Source organism: Neolamprologus multifasciatus, chromosome 18, assembly GCF_963576455.1.
Source record: "Neolamprologus multifasciatus chromosome 18, fNeoMul1.2, whole genome shotgun sequence".
In the NCBI taxonomy this organism is placed as follows: domain Eukaryota; kingdom Metazoa; phylum Chordata; class Actinopteri; order Cichliformes; family Cichlidae; genus Neolamprologus; species Neolamprologus multifasciatus.
This window is the reverse complement of record NC_140456.1, coordinates 35299414-35319534: the sequence shown is the minus strand read 5'-3', so window position 1 is coordinate 35319534 and position 20121 is coordinate 35299414. Positions and strand designations below refer to the sequence as shown.

The window sequence follows — 20121 nt, the reverse complement described above, 5'->3', positions numbered from 1 at the left end:
GAAAACGGTATGAGCATTAGCTGCTAATGCTTATTCACCTCAAATTAGAATTAGCCACAAATGGCATCGCAGGGGAAAAGTTAAAATTGAATTAGCTGGTCACATTGTTATAAAGCAAGAAAATATAGTATTAGCATTAGCTGCCAAGTCCTATTCACCTAAAATTAGCATTAGCCACTAATGGCAGTCTACTTAGCATTAACTCCTCACTAATATATTGCTAATTCATATCAAATTAGCATTAGCTGCTAGCATCAGCCTACCTAGCACTAGCTGCTCACATAGTTAAAAGGGAAGGGAAAATGATATTAGCATTAGCTGGTAATAATTATTCATCCCTAATTAGAATTAGCAGCTCATGGCAGCATACTTAGCATCTTCGAGTCTTCGAATCCACATTATGTCAGCAGCTGTTCTCCACCGTGAACTATGTTAAAAACAAACACGCTCACGCCTCACAGACGACAGCTTACAGTCCTGCGTAAAGATGAAAGTGACTTCGTACAGCCCCGATCTGCAGACGCTGTGCGCAGAGGTTCAGGAGCAGAAGTCCCATTGTAAACATATCACGGCAGACTCGATGATGTTTTCATGAACACGCTTTTCAGCATCTCTTTATTGACCACTTTTCACACACGGTTGCTGTACGCACACAGCCGGCTGTAGCTTTGCAGCTCACAGCCCGACACACACCAACACAACACAACAGCACAGATAGCACAGACGTAAAGGTGGTATGGCGCTCAGGTGTGTCCGCCTCCCCTGCAGCGGCGCTACAGACATATACATTAACCAGGTAAAATAAATATTTAGGCAGAATTTTGCAAATATCTATTTTTCATTTTTTAGCAGCATAGTGCTTTTTTTCAATTATTTTTTAAAAGTCAGGTCAAGGCTCCAAAAGCACAAAGGAGATATAAGGGTGGAGGGTCACAACAGTTTTTGTTTGCTGGATCATTTTAGTTCAGCTGGGTGTCTTTCCTTTTGTTATATTTCTTTAAGAGTTCAAAATGTGTTAATTACCTAAATAACATGTAATTTTCTCTGTAGCACTTCATGGATTTCATAATCAGCACACCTTAGTTGTTCACACAAAGCATAAATGTAAAAAACAATATATACAGTGTTATCTTCATTTTAGATTTAGTATTTTTCAAAAAGTATTTGCGGCTCCCAGTGTTTTCTTTTGCGTGGAAACTGGGTCTAAATGGCTCTTTGGGTGTTAAAGGTTGCTGACCCCTTGTATAGGAGGACACCTACTCTGTATCTGGTTAAGTATAAGAGCCCTTTGTTAGGGGGACCACTGGACTCTTAGCACCAGCTTTGGGGTCACAGGGTCACATCTGGAACACACACACACACACACACACACACACACACACACACACACACACACATACCTACACTATGCACAGACTGGTACTCTTTGTTCATACCTGTGTAAGACGTCATATGTTAATGAACTTATACATATTCATGTAACCTCAATAAAGAGCAGTGTTACGAGGGAGCAGACGAGAGCGACTGAGGTCAAGTGAAGGAACGGCGCTGTCACAGTTCTCTCCCTCATGAATTGTCTGGTTCCAGCGGTGGGTCTGTGCTAGACGACCCATCACCAGCTTTTTCCAGCTTTTTCCACTGGTTACCAGTACGTGGTAGAATCCACTTCCAGATCTTGTTGTTTGTCTTTAAATCTCTGAGTGATTGGCTCCATCTTATCTCTCTTTAACAAAATAATCCAAGTAGAGCCCTCAGGTCTGCAGATAAGTAGCTTCTGACCAGAACTAGACGTAAAAACAGAGGTGAGCTTTATCGATCGCTGCAGCCAAACTCTGGAACAGTCGCCCTTCACATCAGGTCGTCACCAACACTCGACATTTTTAAAACCCGGTTGGAAACACATTTGTACTCTGTAGCTTTCAATTCTGACGAGTCTTTATAGTAATTACTGTGTATGTTTCCTATTTTCTCTCTACTCTGTGCAGCACTTTGGCTCAAGCTGTTTTTAAATGTGCTGATAAATAAATGTAGATTTCTTTGAATAAAACAGTGGAGCCGAGCTTTGAGCTCAGTGTGTAACAGTGTGTGTATGAGAGCCATGTAATGTCCATGTGTGCATGCTGACTGTGCTGCTCTGACCCCCCTCCTCCTTTCAGGGTGGAGCCTGCTGGAGTCCGATGGTTGAGACCAGGTCTGAGGAAGTGTAAGTGTGTTTTTAATGGGATTCATGAAAACAAAGCAGCACACATTCAACCATCTTCATCATGTCAGGAGTCATCATCAAAGTGTCAATCAATGAACAGATGATGGATCAATAACTGCAGCTGGATTGTGTTTGTTCTCTCCATCAGATTCCTGTCAACTCACAATCGACACAAACACAGTGAACACAGAGCTCCAACTGTCTGACAACAACAGGAAGGTGACACATGTGGAGGAGGTTCAGTCATATCCTGATCATCCAGACAGATTTGATCACTGGGAACAGCTGCTGTGTAGAAATGGTCTGACTGGTCGCTGTTACTGGGAGGTCGAGTGGAGAGGAGGCGTTTTTATATCAGTGAGTTACAGAAGCATCAGAAGGAAAGGAGACAGTGACTGTTTGTTTGGATACAATGATCAGTCCTGGAGTCTGATCTGCTCTGATGATGGTCCTCGTTATGTCTGTCACAATAACAGAGAAACACCCATCTCCTCCTCCTCCTCCTCCTCCTCCTCCTCCTCCTCCTCTGTCTCTAACAGAGCAGCAGTGTATGTGGACTGTCCTGCTGGCACTCTGTCCTTCTACAGAGTCTCCTCTGACACTCTGATCCACCTCCACACCTTCAACACCACATTCACTCAAACTCTTTATCCTGGGTTTAGTTTCTGTCCTGGTTCCTCAGTGTCCCTGTGCTGAGTGGGGTGTAAAGAGTGTCTCCTGTTACAGAAACACTCTGACTGTTGAACAGATAGTTCAGTCTGTACATGTCTGTCTCTTTCACTCACAAACACGTTTTCAGATTCATGGATTCAATCAGTTGATGTTTGAAACTCTTCTAAATGATTCCTTGTAAACTTCTTCCTCTTCAGTCACAAACAAACAGGAAGTGATGTCACATGTGTTCCTGTCCACACAGCAGAATGAGTCTATTGCTGACAGTGATGTACAAACAGAGTGAGCATTTCTGAGGCCCAAAATAAACTGAGTAGTTCACTGAATGAACAATGGACTGTGAGCTCAGTTCCTTCATCATTAGTATGGATTATATATGTATTATATTAGTATCATATATATCAGGTGCTGCTGCTGCTGGTTTCAGTCATTGTGCAAATGTGCTGTTTGTAAGGTTGTAAAGCTGCAGTCAGCTGAGACTGAAGAAGTCACCTGATCAGTGAGCAAACGTTTCTGAAAACGTCCAGATGAACAGAATCAACCTTTTGGGATCAGCCAGCAATGCAGCATCATTGTTGTTCAGGTTCAGAGGTTTGCAGGAATGAACTGATGACCAGAAACAGCTGCAAAGTCCAATAAAATACCAGCTGGAGTTCAGCTGCATTTGAAGAAGTCAAAGAAAAGTAAGGATGGCAAAGGGCGATGTTTTCTTCCAAAGAACTGAAAACATGGTCGACGCCTCATTAGAAGAATAATCTGGACATTTGTGAGGAACTCTAACCAAGAAAGCAACACAAGAAAGCAACGTCAAACAGATCCAACAGACAGTTTCATGACTGGAAGTGTTGAGTGTAAAAATGCTACATTGCATTATTGCATCCTCTCACCACAGGAGGTGCTGTTGGCACCACTGATTGCTGATCAGCTGTTCTCTGATGATCTGATTGATACTGTGAATAACGGGACTCACTGAACTCTGTGACACAGTGAAGATTACAGAGTTTAACTTCAACATCTGACTGACGTCACACAGACAGAAGGATGAACCAGTGAGGCACAGAACACAGTTACTGGAGATACTGGATCAGCTCCATGTGAACCTCTGATGGAGAAGCTGCTGAGCCAGAGAAACATCAGGACATGACAGGCAGCTGCACTTATCTAACAACATGTAGCAGAGCTGATCTATGTTAGAGGATCTATCACAGCAGCTGAAGCCAAAGTCCAACACTGGATAGCAGCTGAGCCTGTGCTGAGTGTAGTGTTACAGGAAAAGGGCAGAAACACTGACACTGGTAGCTCACAGTGATGCTGACTGGGGCACAGAGCTGAATGATGCAGCATCAGGACACTGTTTCAGTCTGACTGACAGAGAAACCTGTAGCTGTATCTACATGTGAGGCAGAGGCTACACAAGCAGCTTTCTATGTTTCACAGTGACTGAGATCTTCAGTGGGGGTGGACATGCTCCTGTACAGACCTCTGAGGAGAACCAAGGTGCAGTCAAAGAGTCCAGTCTGTCCTCACAGATGTGAACATGTGGTTTCATCAGGTCTGCTGTCAGCTAGCAGGCTCACATCAGAATCACTGTTCCTGAAAAACACAGTCTGTGTGACATCATCAGTCAGCTGATCGTCCCAGATCTGAATGGTTTCTGTCTCTACTGAGGAAGTCAGAGAATATCACTGAGGTGTGGATCAGGTCTGAGTGAGCTGTGGAGGGACAGCTTTAAACAGTCCACAGGTCTCACGTCCTGCTCAGTCTGGTAGCAGATACCTCGTATTGTTCCAGATGTGCTGACATCACCAGCAGCAGCAGCACAGCTGTGTGATACCATGGATCTCAGTTATTGGCTTAATAAAGCTTAATAAAAGGATATAAATGAATAAAAGATAACAATGAATAACCTGGTTATTCAAACAGCATCCTCCCAACAGCTCCTCAAAGTAACTCACACTTAGACTCTTCTTTAGTTTCACTTTCACAAGCACGCTCTGCAAAAGCCTGCACTTCCTGTCTACTTTGGCACAGAGTGTACTCAGAGTTAGGCCTTTCTTTTATAATGCAATGTAATCTGCATATAAACATTTAAGATTATAGATTTAACTCAACAGTTTAAAGTGGTTATAACTGCACCTGTAATAAAAGTTAATTGGGTGCCAATATGTTTAAACATCTGAATACAATATCAATGCTGTAGATTATGTTATTAATGGTATTAATGCAATGGTAATGATGATTGTTAAGGTGAATTGTTAAATGTTTGTCATTTTTATGTTACCATTTGTACATTGTTTTAAGGAATTCTTTCTGTCCTCCCCTCCCCAGATTCTCGAGGTTCTAGGTGGGGGGGCTGTAGTCTTTTATCACAGACACATCCTTGTGCTTTTGATGTAAGCTTCCTGCGTTTACGACCCTTTGGTCAGCAGGAGGTCTAACACACACACACACACACACACACACATACCCGTTTTTACTACCTGGTGGGACGACCTGACTGAGAGGGTGCTGGTGGGATCCACCTTTTCTATGTGGTTTAGAAAATTAATTTTAATTGCTAAATTCATGTAAATTTTTTGTAAAGAGGAAAATCACTTAAAATATTAAAAACACTCACATGGAGAAAAAACCCCTGAATTTTGCTATTCCCGTGGGGACCCTCCTATATTTAAAATGAGAAACTTTGTTTTTCACCAGAAATAATTAACATTTCCTACCATGTTAAACTGTACAGCTGTAATACTAGCTGTGCTGAAACTGTTAACTCAACCGCACTGAAACTTCTCAAACCAAACAACAATTGTCGTGTTTAAACTCTTTATTTATACACATGGCACCTCAATATTAGCAAATGGCAGAATTTAATTTCAAAATAAAAGGCCAAGTGTTGAATTTATTCAAAATTTAAACAATGTAAAAACAGCCATGAACATTTTTTTAACTGACCTTCAATGCAAAATGAAAAGAAAACGTTCTGCTGTACACAAATGCAAAGAAAACAATCAATTTTGTTTACACCAGGCCAGCTGTGTGTAAACTAAACATAAGCTTTAACATGAAAAGGAACAAACAAAACAAGCAGCCCACGAAATGTGCAGGTATGCATTTGACCCCAAAACTTACAGTCTTTTAGCACTGTTGCGCTTCAGTGCTGTTATTTTGTTTTTAACATAATACTTCACCGCTTTCCATGTCCTATTTTCCAGTTCCTTTGGTGACGCTTCAATGCATGAAACACAATCCGCCTTTCCAGGGACTTTCCCACTCTCTATGAAGCTTTTTAATGTTTTTTCTACGGCACGGGTCTCCACAGCTGACCAGCTTCTCTTCTGTGAAGCTCCTGAGAACACACAAAGGTATTAATAGGTCTGTAATAATTTTAATTGAAGGGGCACTCAAGTACACTGCACAACATTACAAGCAGTAAAATACAGAAAACCACAAAAGTACAGAAAAATAGTCACACTGCTGTTATGTTTGTGGATTGAAAGCAAATATAAACCAATGAGTCTTAAGTGAGGATTTGAAAAGAGAATGTGAAGTGATATTTCTGATGTTAGTGATTTCCAGAGCACAGTGGTGAGACGGGTGTGAGGGACAGACAAGCAAATAGGAAACTGAACAAGTGAAAATACAAATGCGAGCAAGTGAAATAACATTTTTAAAGTTAAACCTACACTAAATATTTGTCCACAAAAAAACACAATATCGCCACAACTCTTGAGGTGCACGTGTTGTAAAAATACCTTTCACAGGAGTATCATTGTCTGACTCCATCATCCATGTTGTGACCAAAGAGCCTGTTTTTATAAATAAATAAAATGAATAAGAAACTTCTCTCCAGACAGCTTAGACATTATTGACTATGTCTGCACTACTAATATCGTATTTTTAGACATCTAAAGATTCTGTGAGCTGAAAGGCTGTCACATATTTCTGGACGATATTGTTTAAATTTTTCACTTACAAAATAAAAAAAACAAAGAAAAAAAACAAGAAACAAACTATATTATTAGCACAAAATAGCAGCCATTTTTGAGAAGCACTTAAAGTGTAGTATAAAGTTTGTGAAATACCAGTTTTGGAGGGACACTTTTCAGGCTCCACTGTATCCTCTTTTTCATTCGAACTGGTGGTTCCTGGTAATAAAATAAAGAGTATTTTACAAGACATGAGAGAGAAAGACAAAAGTACTTCTTTTCCTTTGGCTACTCTCTTCAGGGGTCTCTGCAGCAAATCATCTGCCTCCATCTAACCCTTCCTCTGTATCCGTCTCACTCACACCAAGCACCCAAATTTATTTGCAGGGGGAGCAGCAGAAATGAGGGTGGACTCTAAACATTTTCTAAATCTCTGCACCCCCCCCCACCCCGAGCTAGCTGCTGCGAGGTATGCCGCATTCTGGACAGTCTGCAATCTAAGGAGAAGGGAGGAGGAAAGGCCAATTTAAAGAGAATTGCAGTAGTCCAACCTGTAAGTCACGAATTAATAAGTTTTTCCAGGTCATTATAAGGAATATAGCGCTTAGCCTTAGAAATGAGGCGCCGCTGATGAAAACTAGACCTCACTACAGCAAACACTTGCTTGTCAAATTTAAATGAGCTATCCAGTAATATGCCCAAATTACTGGCATAATCAGAAAGGGAGCTAGCAAAGGGCATCAGAGCAGCACACATTTAGTCACGGGGAATTTTACTGTCGAACACCATGATCTCAGTTTTTTTTTTCCGTTCAGGATAAGAGAGTTATTCTTGAACCAATCTTTAACCTCACGCATGCATTCACGAAAATAATTAAAAGACATTAAGGTCGTCTGTAATCTCAAAGTAAACCTGTATATCATCAACATAGCAATGAAAGCGAGAAGTTGCCCAAATTAACCGAGAATGACCAGTCAGCGAGATAAGATTTTAACCAGTTGAGGGCAGTGCCTCTAATACCCTACAGTATGCTCAAGTCTTAATAGAAGAATGTTATGATTGACCATATCAAAAGCCGAGGAAAGGTCCAATAAAACCAGGACCGCAGGGTGTCCAGAATCAGTGCTTACAAGAAGGTCATTGAGAACTCTAAGCAAGGCCGTTTCAGTGCTGTGCCGTGGCTTAAAGGCAGACTGACATTTCTCTCCAATGTTGTTCGCGTCTAAATACGCCTGAAGCTGAGAAAGAACTAGTCGCTCCAGGATCTTGGACAGAAACGGAAGCTTAGAGATCGGTCTATAGTTCAAGAGATCATAACAATCAAGATTTTTTTTTTTCCCAGAATAGGCTGGACTACAGCAGCTTAAAGGCCAGTGGGACAGATCCAGAGAGCATAACCATCAACTGAGCAGAGAGAACAGTAGCTAGGTACAGCCAAATTCAGGGGTAGATGAAAATAATGATAACAAAATATCAGCATAACCATCAGATGAGCAAACTGAGCAGCAGTCAGGAATCATAAGCGCCAAATCTAAAAAAGACACAGCAAACTTTGACACAGCTTCAGAGCTGAGTACGCGTAGCGGACGAGAAAGAGCTCCAGACTGCGGTCCAGCAGCAGATAAGCCAATATCAAAGGGAATTGGGAAATGATCTGAAATCTCAGCGTCATTTATATCCTTAATACAGATATCCAGGCCATACGTAAAGACCAAGTCCAAAATATGGCCTTTAACGTGGGTTGGTGTATTTACCCACTGAAGGAGGTTAAAAGAGTCAGTTAAAGCAAGGAAGTCTTTAGCAAGCAGGTCATGCTTGCAACAGATGTGTATGTTAAAATCAGTAAGAACGGTGTCATATTTAAAAAGAACGGAACCCAGGAAGTCGGTAAAGTCCGAGATAAAACACTTGTTATATTTGGGCGGTTGATAGACCAACACTCACAAAGTGGTCGTGGAAGCAGTCATCTCCAATAACTGAACTTCAAAACTAGCAAAGTTAGGTGAGGAAAGTTGCCGAACATTATGTACGTTTTTAAAAACTGAGGCTAAACCACCTCCCCTACCAGAAAGCCTCGGTGAACTAAAATAGGCACAGTCCAAAGGAAGAAGTTCAGAGAAAGGGATGAGCTCACCAGGGCGAATCCAGGTTTCCGAAAGGAATAAAATATTAAGGTTGCTAGTAGAGAAGAAGTCATTTAAAACAAAGGTGTTATTTACCAGCGACCTGAGATTAAGCAGTGCCATCTGTGGCCAGGATACTAAGTCACCTCCAGAAGCTCGGCGTGGAGGTGCTTAGATTGCTTCGACAAACTCTCCGTCAGCGCGACATTATTCAAATCCGAGCAGGAAAACGTGTCGCAGAACGGGCAGAGGAGGCTTGATGATCAACCAGGTAAATCCAGCGCTAAGTAGGCAACTTGGCGTCAGAGCATACCAGGGAGGAGGGGAAAAAAAGGATGGAGTGTCCAGGCTAGCATGTACATGGTCCGTAATTCTGGCCCTGAGACGGACGTGACGGACACTTCTTCTTTCTCACTTCTTATAGCGTTTCTTGTAGAGATTAGGGAGGGGTAGGTAGGAGAAGCCGAAGGACGAATCCAGTTGTGGTAGATTAGTGCTGCCCACACTCCAGCAGTGGTCGGACCGAAACGAATGGTAAGAATGAAGATTTAAAAGTGTCTGCCTGTCATATGTAATCAGTGCACAACCACTAGATAAACGCACAACTAGAAAAGTAAAGATTTAAAAAACAAAACAAAAAAAACACAGTGCCAAGTTACGTAAGTGAAGGTAAAGGAAAAAGGGAGGTTAAAAAAAACAATGGCGAGACAGACACAACTGAGGATGGCAAGCCAAGCACACCGGCACCATTACCCCAGCCTATAGTGGCCTGAATTTGGAGAAAGATGAATGGTGATGATAGGCCTTCTTAATGTGATCTGTTAGCACGTGTTAGATACCTGGTTCAAAGCTGCAACTGTCTGACTCCGTGTTCTGCTTTTCTTGGGGTGTTGAAGATCCTGCTGGGACACACAGGGGGAACAGTGTAAAGTATAGCCTGGATATTTAGAAACAATGGTCAGTATTTTGTCTGTAGATTCTTCAGTCAGCTGTTGGTTTCTTTTGGATGTTGATGATCCTTTGTAAATAAAAAGATGCTGTAATGAATTGCTGAATTTGGACATGGAATTAAAAATTCTTTGTTACTTGGCAAAGTTTAAAAAATTAATTAAACTTGAAACATTGATATTGAAATGATCTTTACTTAGAAAATGCAAAATTGCTTCATCAAAAGCATAAATCTAGTAATTTTAGACATTAAGTGTTTATCAAGTGTGCCATAATCAAATTGGTTTTAAATGGAAAGTTTGAACTATAAAATTTATATATAACGAAATGACATTGAATTGTAAAATTGAATCATTAACTTGTGAATCAAATTGTTTCAGTATGTCGGCAGTGAAAAACAGCAGTGTTTGTAACCCACCTCCTGGTGACCAAAAAGATGAGTCCCCCTCTGTGTCAGAGACCTCGCTATCAGGACAATCAAGTACTTTGTCTGAAAAATAGGCATAAAAGCATTAAAGACAATGACTAAGACTTTACTTTGAAATAAATCACCAGTATTGCCTAATGTTTTTACCATTTGGATCTATTTGGATTTGATCCATGTTCATGCCTTTGTAGTCTGACAGACGGCCTTGTTCCATGGCAATCAGGATTTTGCTGACCTTGGCCAACTGCAGAGTCCCCTCAGGTAGCCTGTAATACTCTCTATGAACTCTTATGTCATGTCCAAGAAAATTTGCAAGTGTATCCATTTCGTTGTCCCTTAAATTTAAAACTGTGGAGAGCGTGGCCACCTGTTTTCTTAGCTTTGTGGAGGACAGAGTTTCTGGATGTTCAGCTCCACAGGCCCTTGCGATCTCTCTAATGGCATCTGATCCTCTTAGGTGAGTCTCTGCCTCAGGCCTTGAAAAGAAAAAGGGGTTCTCATCTGGCACACCACAGACCCGGCGATGAGCAACCAAGATTTCCATGGATGAAAGCATGTCTGGAGTTAGAAGAATGGGAACTTTGCGGTTTCTCTTGCCTCTAATTTCGATCCGTTGAAAGTGCAGGCAGAGCTTTTGCTCCAACTCAGAAAGACCGGTCACAACATCTGACTGAACTCCTGACGTGTCTCTAAGTGTGAATGCACTTAATGGCATCCTTGAAACTTCCCCCTCTCTTCTGCGGTTAAACAGAATGAGCTCACACAGAGTTATCTTAGCTAGCTTGGACCAGTTTTTCTTGTCCGGGTTGTTTCTCACTTTGTTCTGGTATTCTTCTCTGCACTGATCCAGATACATGTGCATCTTTTTTACATCTTCTGTGAAAGGAAGAAGCTGCGGTGTGTTCCATTTACTTTCACTCAGAGTTCGCAGGGCACGTGATGAAATGCACGCATCCCACTTCTTTTCCAGAAGACTTCTCGTCCTCTTTATGTTTTCAAGAAACTGGTCATCAACATGCTCTGACATCTGTGCCTCACACTCCAGAATATCAGCAATCTTTTTCAAGCTATGACCAAGTTTGAGAGCCAGAGACGGAGTTTTGTAAGTGTTAGTGTCATTATCAAAACCACACACCTTTTTTACCATTTCCACAACCACATTGAAGTTGGAGGGTTTAAAAAAGTCCTCCATTCTTTGAAGTTGACCCACTTTTCTTGAAAATCTAACCAGTCTTCCCAACTCTCTCATTTTCTGTCTAATGTATTCATGTTTCGACTTGTCATGGCCATGCTTAGCGTAAAGCTGCTCTCCAAGCTTTATGATTGTTTTCTCCTCTTTTATAACTTGTGAGATCTCATCCTGATGCATCACATTTATTAGTTCCCAAATTTTATGGCTCACGCCTTCTGGTGCAGGCTGTGCGAAGGCACAGATGGACTGAATTCGACTTCTGCCGGGCTTCTGTTTACTGCACTTTTGTGAGAGTCTGCATCGTGACATGTGTCTCCATAATGCTTTCCTTTTGAGTAGTGCCTGACACTGAATACAGTGCATGTAGTCAGATGCATTCACTGGTTTGGAAGCCTGCTGACTTGGGATCAGGGTACCACTTCCTGATTTAAGGACCTCATTATTATGAGCACGATCTCCTTTATTTCTGATGAGATCGAAATGCAGTTTTCTTTCTTTTGATTTCAAAGGGTAGGTTATGGCTTTTGCAACCGCTGTTTCAGAACTGTGTTTCCGCACCAAGTGCCTTGCCATTTTATGGCAACTAATCGGACAATAAAGACAATAATGTTTCTTACTGTAAATTCTTCCACCATCCTCCTTTTTCTGCAGCTTCATGACAGACACCTTACCTGTTTTAGTGTCCTTCTCATTCTCTGTGCTCCTGGAGTCTGTGTCTGAGCAAGTAATTGTTCGTTTGGCTCTTTTGGTGTCCTTCTCATTCTCTGTGCTCCTGGAATCTTTGTCTGAGCAAGTAATCATCCGTTTGGCTCTTTTGGGGTCCTTCTCATTCTCTGTGCTCCTGGAGTCTGTGTCTGAGCAAGTAATCATCCGTTTGGCTCTTTTGGTGTCCTTCTCATTCTCTGTGCTCCTGGAATCTTTGTCTGAGCAAGTAATTGTTCGTTTGGCTCTTTTGGTGTCCTTCTCATTCTCTGTGCTCCTGGAATCTTTGTCTGAGCAAGTAATCGTGTGTTTGCCTCTTTTCGAAGTCCTGTGAAGTTTTCTTTTCTTTCTTTTCTTTGGGCGCTGAGCAGGAACATCAACAGATCCTTCAGAACTGCTTTCCTCCATCAGCTCCTTTGGTGGGACAAATTCATCCTCAGTCCATTCGACACAACTTGAAAGGATCTCCAATTCATCCGACACCTTGGAGAGCTGGTCAAAGTAGTCTTGTGGCAGCTGTATACAATAAAACCCCACATTGTTCAAATTTTTTTCAGTAGTTTAGGTACAAACAGTTAACAGGACCAAATTTCAGGTTTGTGCAACAGTGGCAATTAAAAAAAAATCTTTGAAAATCAAATTCAACATGTCTTTATTCACAATTTAAAATTAAACAATGGCATTTGTAGAAGTCCACAGAAATGACTAAAATGTAAGTTACTTTTCAACTCAAACCCAGGCCAACAATTATTTGACCTTGTATCCTAAATGTTAAACTTTAAAGCACAACAAAAACAAGGATGTTCAAGTATCAATATAGCATTAACACTCCTGAGTATTTCATGCACTAAGCATTATATCTAAGAAAAGTAAAGCTAATCCTGGTGGTGTATAGATGATATCATGAAGCAAACTTACAAAGATGCTGTCTGTTCTCTCCAGGGGGGGAACCTCAGGATCTTCCAGCACAGGTGGTGGTTCACCAGTAACTGTCATTACATTGCTGTCAGAATCTGAGCTGTGGTCCTGCAGTGAGACAAACAAAACAGGTTACTTTAAGCTCAGAAAAAAAAGCCTTTAATAACTTCACATTAGTTTAAAAATTTACTTTCTACTTAAAGTCTGTTACAGTCTTACTGTTTGATTTGCAATATTAAGGCTCTGTAACAGTTTTGATTAGATCCAGTGTTTGATTCTTTCGTTATTTTCTCATTTAGAGACAAAACCAAAGACCAATTCTTTTTTGTTAACAATTACATTTACAATCAAAACCTTACTTCATTTATCTGCCATATAAATTAAGTTTTTGAATCAAATGTGTTTAAAAATGACTCTAAAGTAAAATTTGTTTTTTTTATTTCTAAGACATTTACTTTACACAGTGTTGTCCAACCCTTGTTCTTGAAAAGCTACTGCATTGTTATTTTCCAGCTAACCATTAGTTAAAAACAGTGATGGTAAATGGCACTAAAGGTGGACCCATGTCAAATATCTTGAAGTCTGTGATCACAAAACTAATATGCAGTGTGTCTTGTCTGAAACTCAAACTGTGGCAAACGGTTCCTTCCTTATAATCTATCAAGGGCTTCCTCTCTGGAGTTAAGTTTTAAGAAAGCCGAAGAAGAAAAAATTTTCTTCTTCTAAAAATGAATGAAACCCCATGCCACTTAATGCCTTCTTATGAAATGTGAAAAACTGCTGAAAAAAAAAAGGGGGGGGGGGGGTAATAATGTATCTTGTAAAGAAATGTTTAAAAAAAAAAAAAAAAAAAAAAAAAGTACAGCAGCATGAAGGCAAGGAGGCATAAATTACAACCATCCAAGCGGGGAGTAGACCCTAATGTAGCATTACTTAACAAGTTGAGTTTAAGTGCAACATCATATTTGTTGCTTCTACCATTTCTAGACTCAAGTTTGACATCTACAGTCAAACACAGCTTACAGACTATCAGATGTGAATTACTGTAATGGTTCTCCCATGGATAATTGTGAACATGACCCCTGATCTCCACATTTGCAGAGGATTTAACTCTTTAACTTTGCAATCCCATAACAAAGCATAATTTGGAAATGCATACAATTTTAAATTAAAACATTCACAGAAACGGATGCTTGTGAGCTTTAATAATAATAATTAAAAAAAGAGACCAGAAGGAGACCAACACTTTGTTAAAAACCCACACTTCGACTCACAACCTACATGACCTTCTACCTGAGCAAAAACATGCTACTGCTCTGATGACCTGCACTGGGCAGCAAATTAGCAGTTGTGTATGGAAATATGGGAAAGAGGCGAGGGCCATGCAAAACTGTACGCAGCTTTAAATAGAAATTTTAAAAAAGCACTTTCTTCACACATGTTAAAGCCTCACTAAACAGAATGCAGGCCTCTGGATTGAGATCAGCTTTAAATCAAGCAAGCACCGCTCCAAACAGAACAAAAGATAAAATAATGTAAACTGCAGCTACACTTACACTAGACTAGTGCAAAATAAGCTTGTATCACTTTCTCAGGAAACATGAAGCTAAACCTACAACTGATCTATGGCGTTATTTTTGTGCCACTATTTTGAGCGCATGTAAAAAAACTAAACAAATAAAAACATTGCAAGTCCAAGTGTTGCATTTTGAGGAGAAATTTATTTTGAGTGAAGAAAAGCTAAATTCGAGCAAACAAAGCCCAAATAAGGCAGTGGCGGAGGAACGCAGAGTGGCAGAGTTTGAAATATTACTCTCTCTGGTTTAGCTTTTCTTTGCTCACAATAAATTTCTCCTCAAAATGCAACACTTGTACTTGCAAAAAATGTTTACATGCACTCAAATTGTTTTTACATGCGATCAGAATAGTGGCACAAAAATAACGACGTACTGATCAAGCAAGTTTTCTGTTGATTCAGAACACTAACCGGTCATGTGGTCTTTGGCTCACAATATAATGCATCCAAAAAACAGTTACATGAGCAGATTTACATTACCTGTTGGGCATTGATGTACTTGGTGTACTTCTCTGAGCACTTTTCATGATGATCCCTCAGGTGATCCAAACGTTTTTTGAATCTGGATAGTGTACCAGTTAGACATGAGAAAATTACATTAAATATACATGCATGCAGAGGTATCACAGTAAAAGCCATGCATACTGTATTTCTGAAAAAGCACAAGTTCTCAGCAATAATAAACTTTACTGAGATGATTAAACAGGTTTTTTTAACAGTTTCTATTTACATGTATGTTCTCTCCCTAAATCCACAGCTGTGTTGTTGTAAGCAGTTATCCTGTAGGTGCACAGTTCTATCCCCCCACAGCAAGTGACCCTCTCCTTAACTCATATTTAAATATTCATGGCAGGCTCCCCACACAGGTGCATGAGCCACACAAATCGTCAAGCATGTCAGCTTAGAAGAACACAGTTTCTACAGAGCCGCAGCTCTTTGCTCTGCTGACTTGCACGGATCCAAACAGGATCTGTAGCTGCGTGCATGTTCCACGCATGGAAAACCCATGGTTCTGTCCATGTCACACACCAGGCATGTGTGTTTTGGTTACCTCTCTAACTGAGCCCAGACAGATGACTTAACTAATTTTACATATGTGCATACTAATTCTGAAGGCGCTGCCATTAAAGACTGCTGCGGGCCAGATCATCTAAAAAGGTCCACAGTGCCAGCCATTTACCAAACTAGAGAACTGAAGCAGCTGTTTTGTTTCAATAAAACTGCTGAGATGACAGTGGGTTGACCAGACTCCATGTTTCTACACAAAAGTAGTTTTACTAGGCCTCGTGCACCTGACCTTGGTCTCCAGGCACAGTGTGATGTTAAACAAATAGATAACTATATGGATTAAAACAAACAGGAACTAATCAGAATTACTCAGAAGATAAGCTATACAGAATCACTGCAACTGAACGTGAAGGTTAAACATGCTGACCACATTAAAAAAAATAAAAATAAAATAAATAAATATTTGTATTCACAGCTTCCATCCACTTTTGCTATGGCATTATTTTTGTGCCACTATTCTGAGCACACATAAAAAGAATTTGCAAGTATTGCATTTTGAGGAGAAAATTATTTCAAGCGAACAAAATTGATTGCTGCATGCAAAAAAAATGTATTTCAGTGTTTGCTATTATGCATATACACACACAATAACAGCCCCTCTCGCTCAGTTTTTGCATTTACTCTTGCTCAGATCTCTGCAGACTGCTCGCAGTATGTCGCTCGCGCTCTCAACATCTCTGCCCATGTGCGTTCAACTCTTTCTGTACAGCGTTATATTTGTGCCACAAAACCAACCAATCACAGACTTGGATGCAAAAAAATCTGATTGGCTGTTTTGGTCTCCGGTCAGCTCGCTAGCTATTGTAGCCAAACACCCCACTATGCGTTTAGTCCAAAACTCAAACGAGGCAGTGAAAGAAGAACGCAGAGTGGCGGAGTTTGAAATATTACTCTCTCTGGACCACAAAATAAACTTTAAGATATTTTAAGTCTAGAATGTTGCTGTGTAAACTTAAATTATCTTCTTGATTTATAAAGACACCACATATTTGCAAAAGTGTTCTAACATTTTCGGAGATGCCTGTTATCCACAAGGTGACCGGATGGTCAAATGCAGACTCCAGGCACAGCGTTTTCAAAACCCCCGCAGTCTTTCGCTACTCGTGTTAAAGATGATATATAAATCACTTAGATAACTTTTAAATGTTATTGTTTGGCTTATTTCAGTGTTTCATTTGTTCCTGAGTAAATCGGTTTGGCTGAGATTAAAGTTCCGCTTCATAATTCACGGGACAAATTGCTTCCTTTTCCCCTCAATACGGATGTATTGTAATTGGTCCAGCCCAGAGTCCATCATGACCACTTTTCAAATCCACCACCTTCATAGTTTATACCGTTACGAAAAATCACTATCAGCCGATGGCCAGTTCAGCTGTGCGGTCAGCTGGTGGGTTACAGGCATGTCCGAAAACGTTAGAACACAATGCAAATATGTGGTGTCTCTCTAAATCGAGCACATATTTGAAGTTTACACAGCAACATTCTAGCCTTAAAATATCTTAAAAGTTTATTTTGTGATCGAGAGAGAATAATATATCAAACTCCGCCACTCTGCGTTCCTCTTCCACTGCCTCGTTTGAGTTTTGGACTAAACGCATTCTGTGGTATAGTGGTTTTGTGGCACAAATATAACGCTGTACAGAAAGAGTTGAACGCACATGGGCAGAGATGTTGAGAGCGCGAGCGACACACTGCGAGCGGGTCCACAGAGATCTTAGCAAGAGCAAATGCAAAAACTGAGCGAGAGGGGCTGTTATTGTGTGTATGGATAATAGCAAACACTTAAATAACGCAGCAATGAATTTTGTTTGCTGGAATTTAGCTTTTCTTCGCTCAAAATAAATTTCTCTTCAAAATGCAACACTTGTACTTGCAAAATCTTTTGACGTGCGCTCAAAATAGTGGCACAAAAATAACGCCATATTTCGCCAACTCCACCACTGAATACCCGAGCATCTCAATAAGACTTTAGGCTTTTAAAGTTAGTACCAATGTAAAATAGGTCAAATTAAGCACCCAGTAAATAAACAACCAAACGAGTGTCAATGAGCCATCGTCATCCCTGAGTAAGCCTTAGGCCACAGAGCTAATTAACTAGCCTAGCTAGCTAACCTCACACCAACTACGAAAAAAAATTGTATAGTTAAGAAGTTTAACTCATAAACAGCTAAAAACATTTCTGGAACGTCCCTGCATCTATTGAGAACAGGAATAATAAAGTTTTGAGTGGACTTACCTGCTTTCCATCGAGTAATCGCTGTCCTTGCACAAATTGCTTTTCTCCGTCTAACATCGCTACACGTGCTGAAATGAGTGTCTGCAGGGGTGGAGCTAAACTGATGGGTAACATGGGGACCGCAAAATTCAGGAAAGGTGTAATCTTTGCAAACAAGATTCTCTCCACCTGCTGAGGCACACACTTCATTGGGGGATGGGCACGGTCATCATGGGGACCAGAAAAGTCTGGAAATGTCAGCTTACTCTCATCTGCACACATTTGTTTCATGTAGGCTTGCTTTTGTTTCACTGTTGATTGTCTTTGTGTATTTTAAATTTTATTTGTCAATCAAAACAAATTATTAAAAAAGAAATCCAAAAAAGGAAAATGGATCACTTATTTTTAAAACAGCAGTTTAAGCACAGGAATATTGGGGCGATCGTGGCTCAAGAGTTGGCAGTTTGTCTTGTGATCGGAAGGTTGCCGTTTCGAGCCCCAGTTCGGACAGTCTCGGTCGTTGTGTCCTTGGGCAAGACACTTCACCTACTGGTGATGGTCAGAGGGGCCGATGGCGCGATATGGCAGCCTCACTTCTGTCAGTCTGCCCCAGGGCAGCTGTGGCTACAACTGTAGCTGCCTCCACCAGTGTGTGAGAGTGAATGAACAGTGGTATTGTAAAGCGCTTTGAGGGTCTCGAAAAGCGCTATATAAATGCAATCCATCATTATTATTATATGTACCAGGCTTTTTAGATGCTTATCGAAATAGCAACAGATTTTAGTCTGGGTTTAAACTAGAGATGGACCGATCCGATATTACATATCGGTATCGGTCCGATACTGACCTAAATTACTGGATCGGATATCGGAGAGAAATAAAAAATGTAATCCGATCCATTAAATATCAAAAAAGCACCTCACAAAACTTGGCGACATGGCGAGCCGGAGCAGTGTGGTCACGTGATAGAGCGGCTGTGTGTATTTGTAGCCTGCTAGCAAACATTTCATCTCCGAGGAAGTTATCTCAGAGAGAAGTAAAGCAAGTGTGTAAGTTCATCTCTGAATGTTTGTAAAGCATTCCCGCGTTAAGCTTAACAACCGATATATAGAGCAACTGCCTCTTCTCTCTCTCTCCTGCTGCTACTTCAATCGTGAAACTGCTTAATGATCAGCTGATCGGCTTTTCTGTCGCGAGTCCGTCTCTCTTGTTTGTTTTTGGCCCACTTCTCACCAGAAAGAGGAAACCAGCGGCTGAACAACAGCAGCACTATTAAGCTTGATAAGCTGTTGTTAGAATTTATTTAATATTACTTTCTACACCAGGATCGTTTTCTATGCAGCTGGCTGGTAACTGTGCAGGGGCGGATCTAGCAAAGTTTAGCCAGGGGGGCCGATAGGGCATGAACAGGCAAAAGGGGGCACAAAGACATACTTTTCTTTCTTATTCTCATTTAAAATATCTAGCTTTTAATTATTTAATAATTATCTGAATCTTACACCCAAAGTTTTAATCTGATGTAAAATGTATAGAAGTCCATTACTGTATATAGTAACTGTTAAGTCTAATATACCCTAGTACTTTTTAGTAGTAGTACTTTTTCCTTTGGGAAGGTACCATCTGTGCAGTCTGCAATTCTGTTGAAGAAAGATGTTGAATCTATTTAATTATTCTTGAAAAATAATTTATTTCTGTGAATTTTTTTCACCCTGCATCAAATTAAAGTTGATTACATTGATTAAGCATCATGAGGATGGGGGGTGGTTCCCTATTTTCTTTTGCTGGGAGTTTGCAACCCTATTAGTTAGGTTGCTTAATATTTCTGCTAAGTACTCTTTAAAATACCAGAATAGGGAGGATGGGGTAGGTTTAACTTTATTAGATTGATCAGTGTTGCTGATCTATGAAATATTTTGGGTGCAGTGTGGTTTTTTTTTTACATACAGGTATAACAGAATAGCTTTAGTGTTGTTGTTGTTTTTTAACTTGAGTATGAACTTATACAAAAAGCAGCAAGATATTAAAAAAACAGTTTTACTGATTAAAAAACACACTATATCGGATTCATATCGGTATCGGCAGATATCCAAATTTATGATATCGGTATCGGACATAAAAAAGTGGTATCGTGCCATCTCTAGTTTAAACCACGTCATA

General features: G+C 40.4%; 2 protein-coding genes across 12 annotated transcripts in view; one reads left to right on the top strand and one right to left on the bottom strand.

Annotated features, from left to right (window-relative positions):
- Nucleotides 1-9618, top strand: part of LOC146498526 (protein NLRC3-like) — a 75524-nt gene extending 65906 nt beyond the window's left edge. For all 5 annotated transcript variants that reach the window (XM_085139989.1, XM_085139988.1, XM_085139987.1 and 2 more), the window contains 2 exons: nucleotides 2157-2203; nucleotides 2352-9618. In XM_085139989.1, coding sequence (XP_084996115.1) covers nucleotides 2157-2203; nucleotides 2352-2899 — 595 coding nt within the window. In that variant the 3' untranslated portion in view covers nucleotides 2900-9618. The remainder of the gene's footprint in view (nucleotides 1-2156; nucleotides 2204-2351) is intronic.
- On the bottom strand, nucleotides 5995-19613 carry LOC146498525 (uncharacterized). 7 transcript variants are annotated; one of them, XM_085139998.1, is made up of 9 exons: nucleotides 17986-19613; nucleotides 15162-15243; nucleotides 13106-13213; nucleotides 10441-12703; nucleotides 10285-10356; nucleotides 9758-9820; nucleotides 6952-7014; nucleotides 6622-6675; nucleotides 5995-6215 (listed from the first exon to the last, which is right to left on the bottom strand). In XM_085139998.1, the coding sequence occupies exons 1-9, from the start codon at nucleotides 17994-17996 to the stop codon at nucleotides 5995-5997; spliced, it is 2937 nt and encodes a 978-aa protein (XP_084996124.1). In that variant the 5' UTR covers nucleotides 17997-19613. The 7 variants fall into 7 exon arrangements, with proteins under 7 accessions (XP_084996124.1, XP_084996122.1, XP_084996123.1 ...); XM_085139996.1 differs by having other exon boundaries at nucleotides 15162-19613; XM_085139997.1 differs by having other exon boundaries at nucleotides 9758-9817; nucleotides 15162-19613.
- Between the last annotated feature and the right edge of the window lie 508 nt (nucleotides 19614-20121).

Bases quoted from the DNA above. Each gene is read 5' to 3' on its own strand.
- LOC146498525 (XM_085139996.1), bottom strand. From the start codon at position 15,320: ATGGCTTTTACTGTGATACCTCTGCATGCATGTATATTTAATGTAATT. The intron at 12,704-13,105 runs GTAAGTTTGCTT...TATTGTATACAG, and splicing joins AGAGAACAGACAGCATCTTT to CTGCCACAAGACTACTTTGA. The intron at 10,357-10,440 runs GTAAAAACATTA...CCTATTTTTCAG, and splicing joins AATCCAAATAGATCCAAATG to ACAAAGTACTTGATTGTCCT.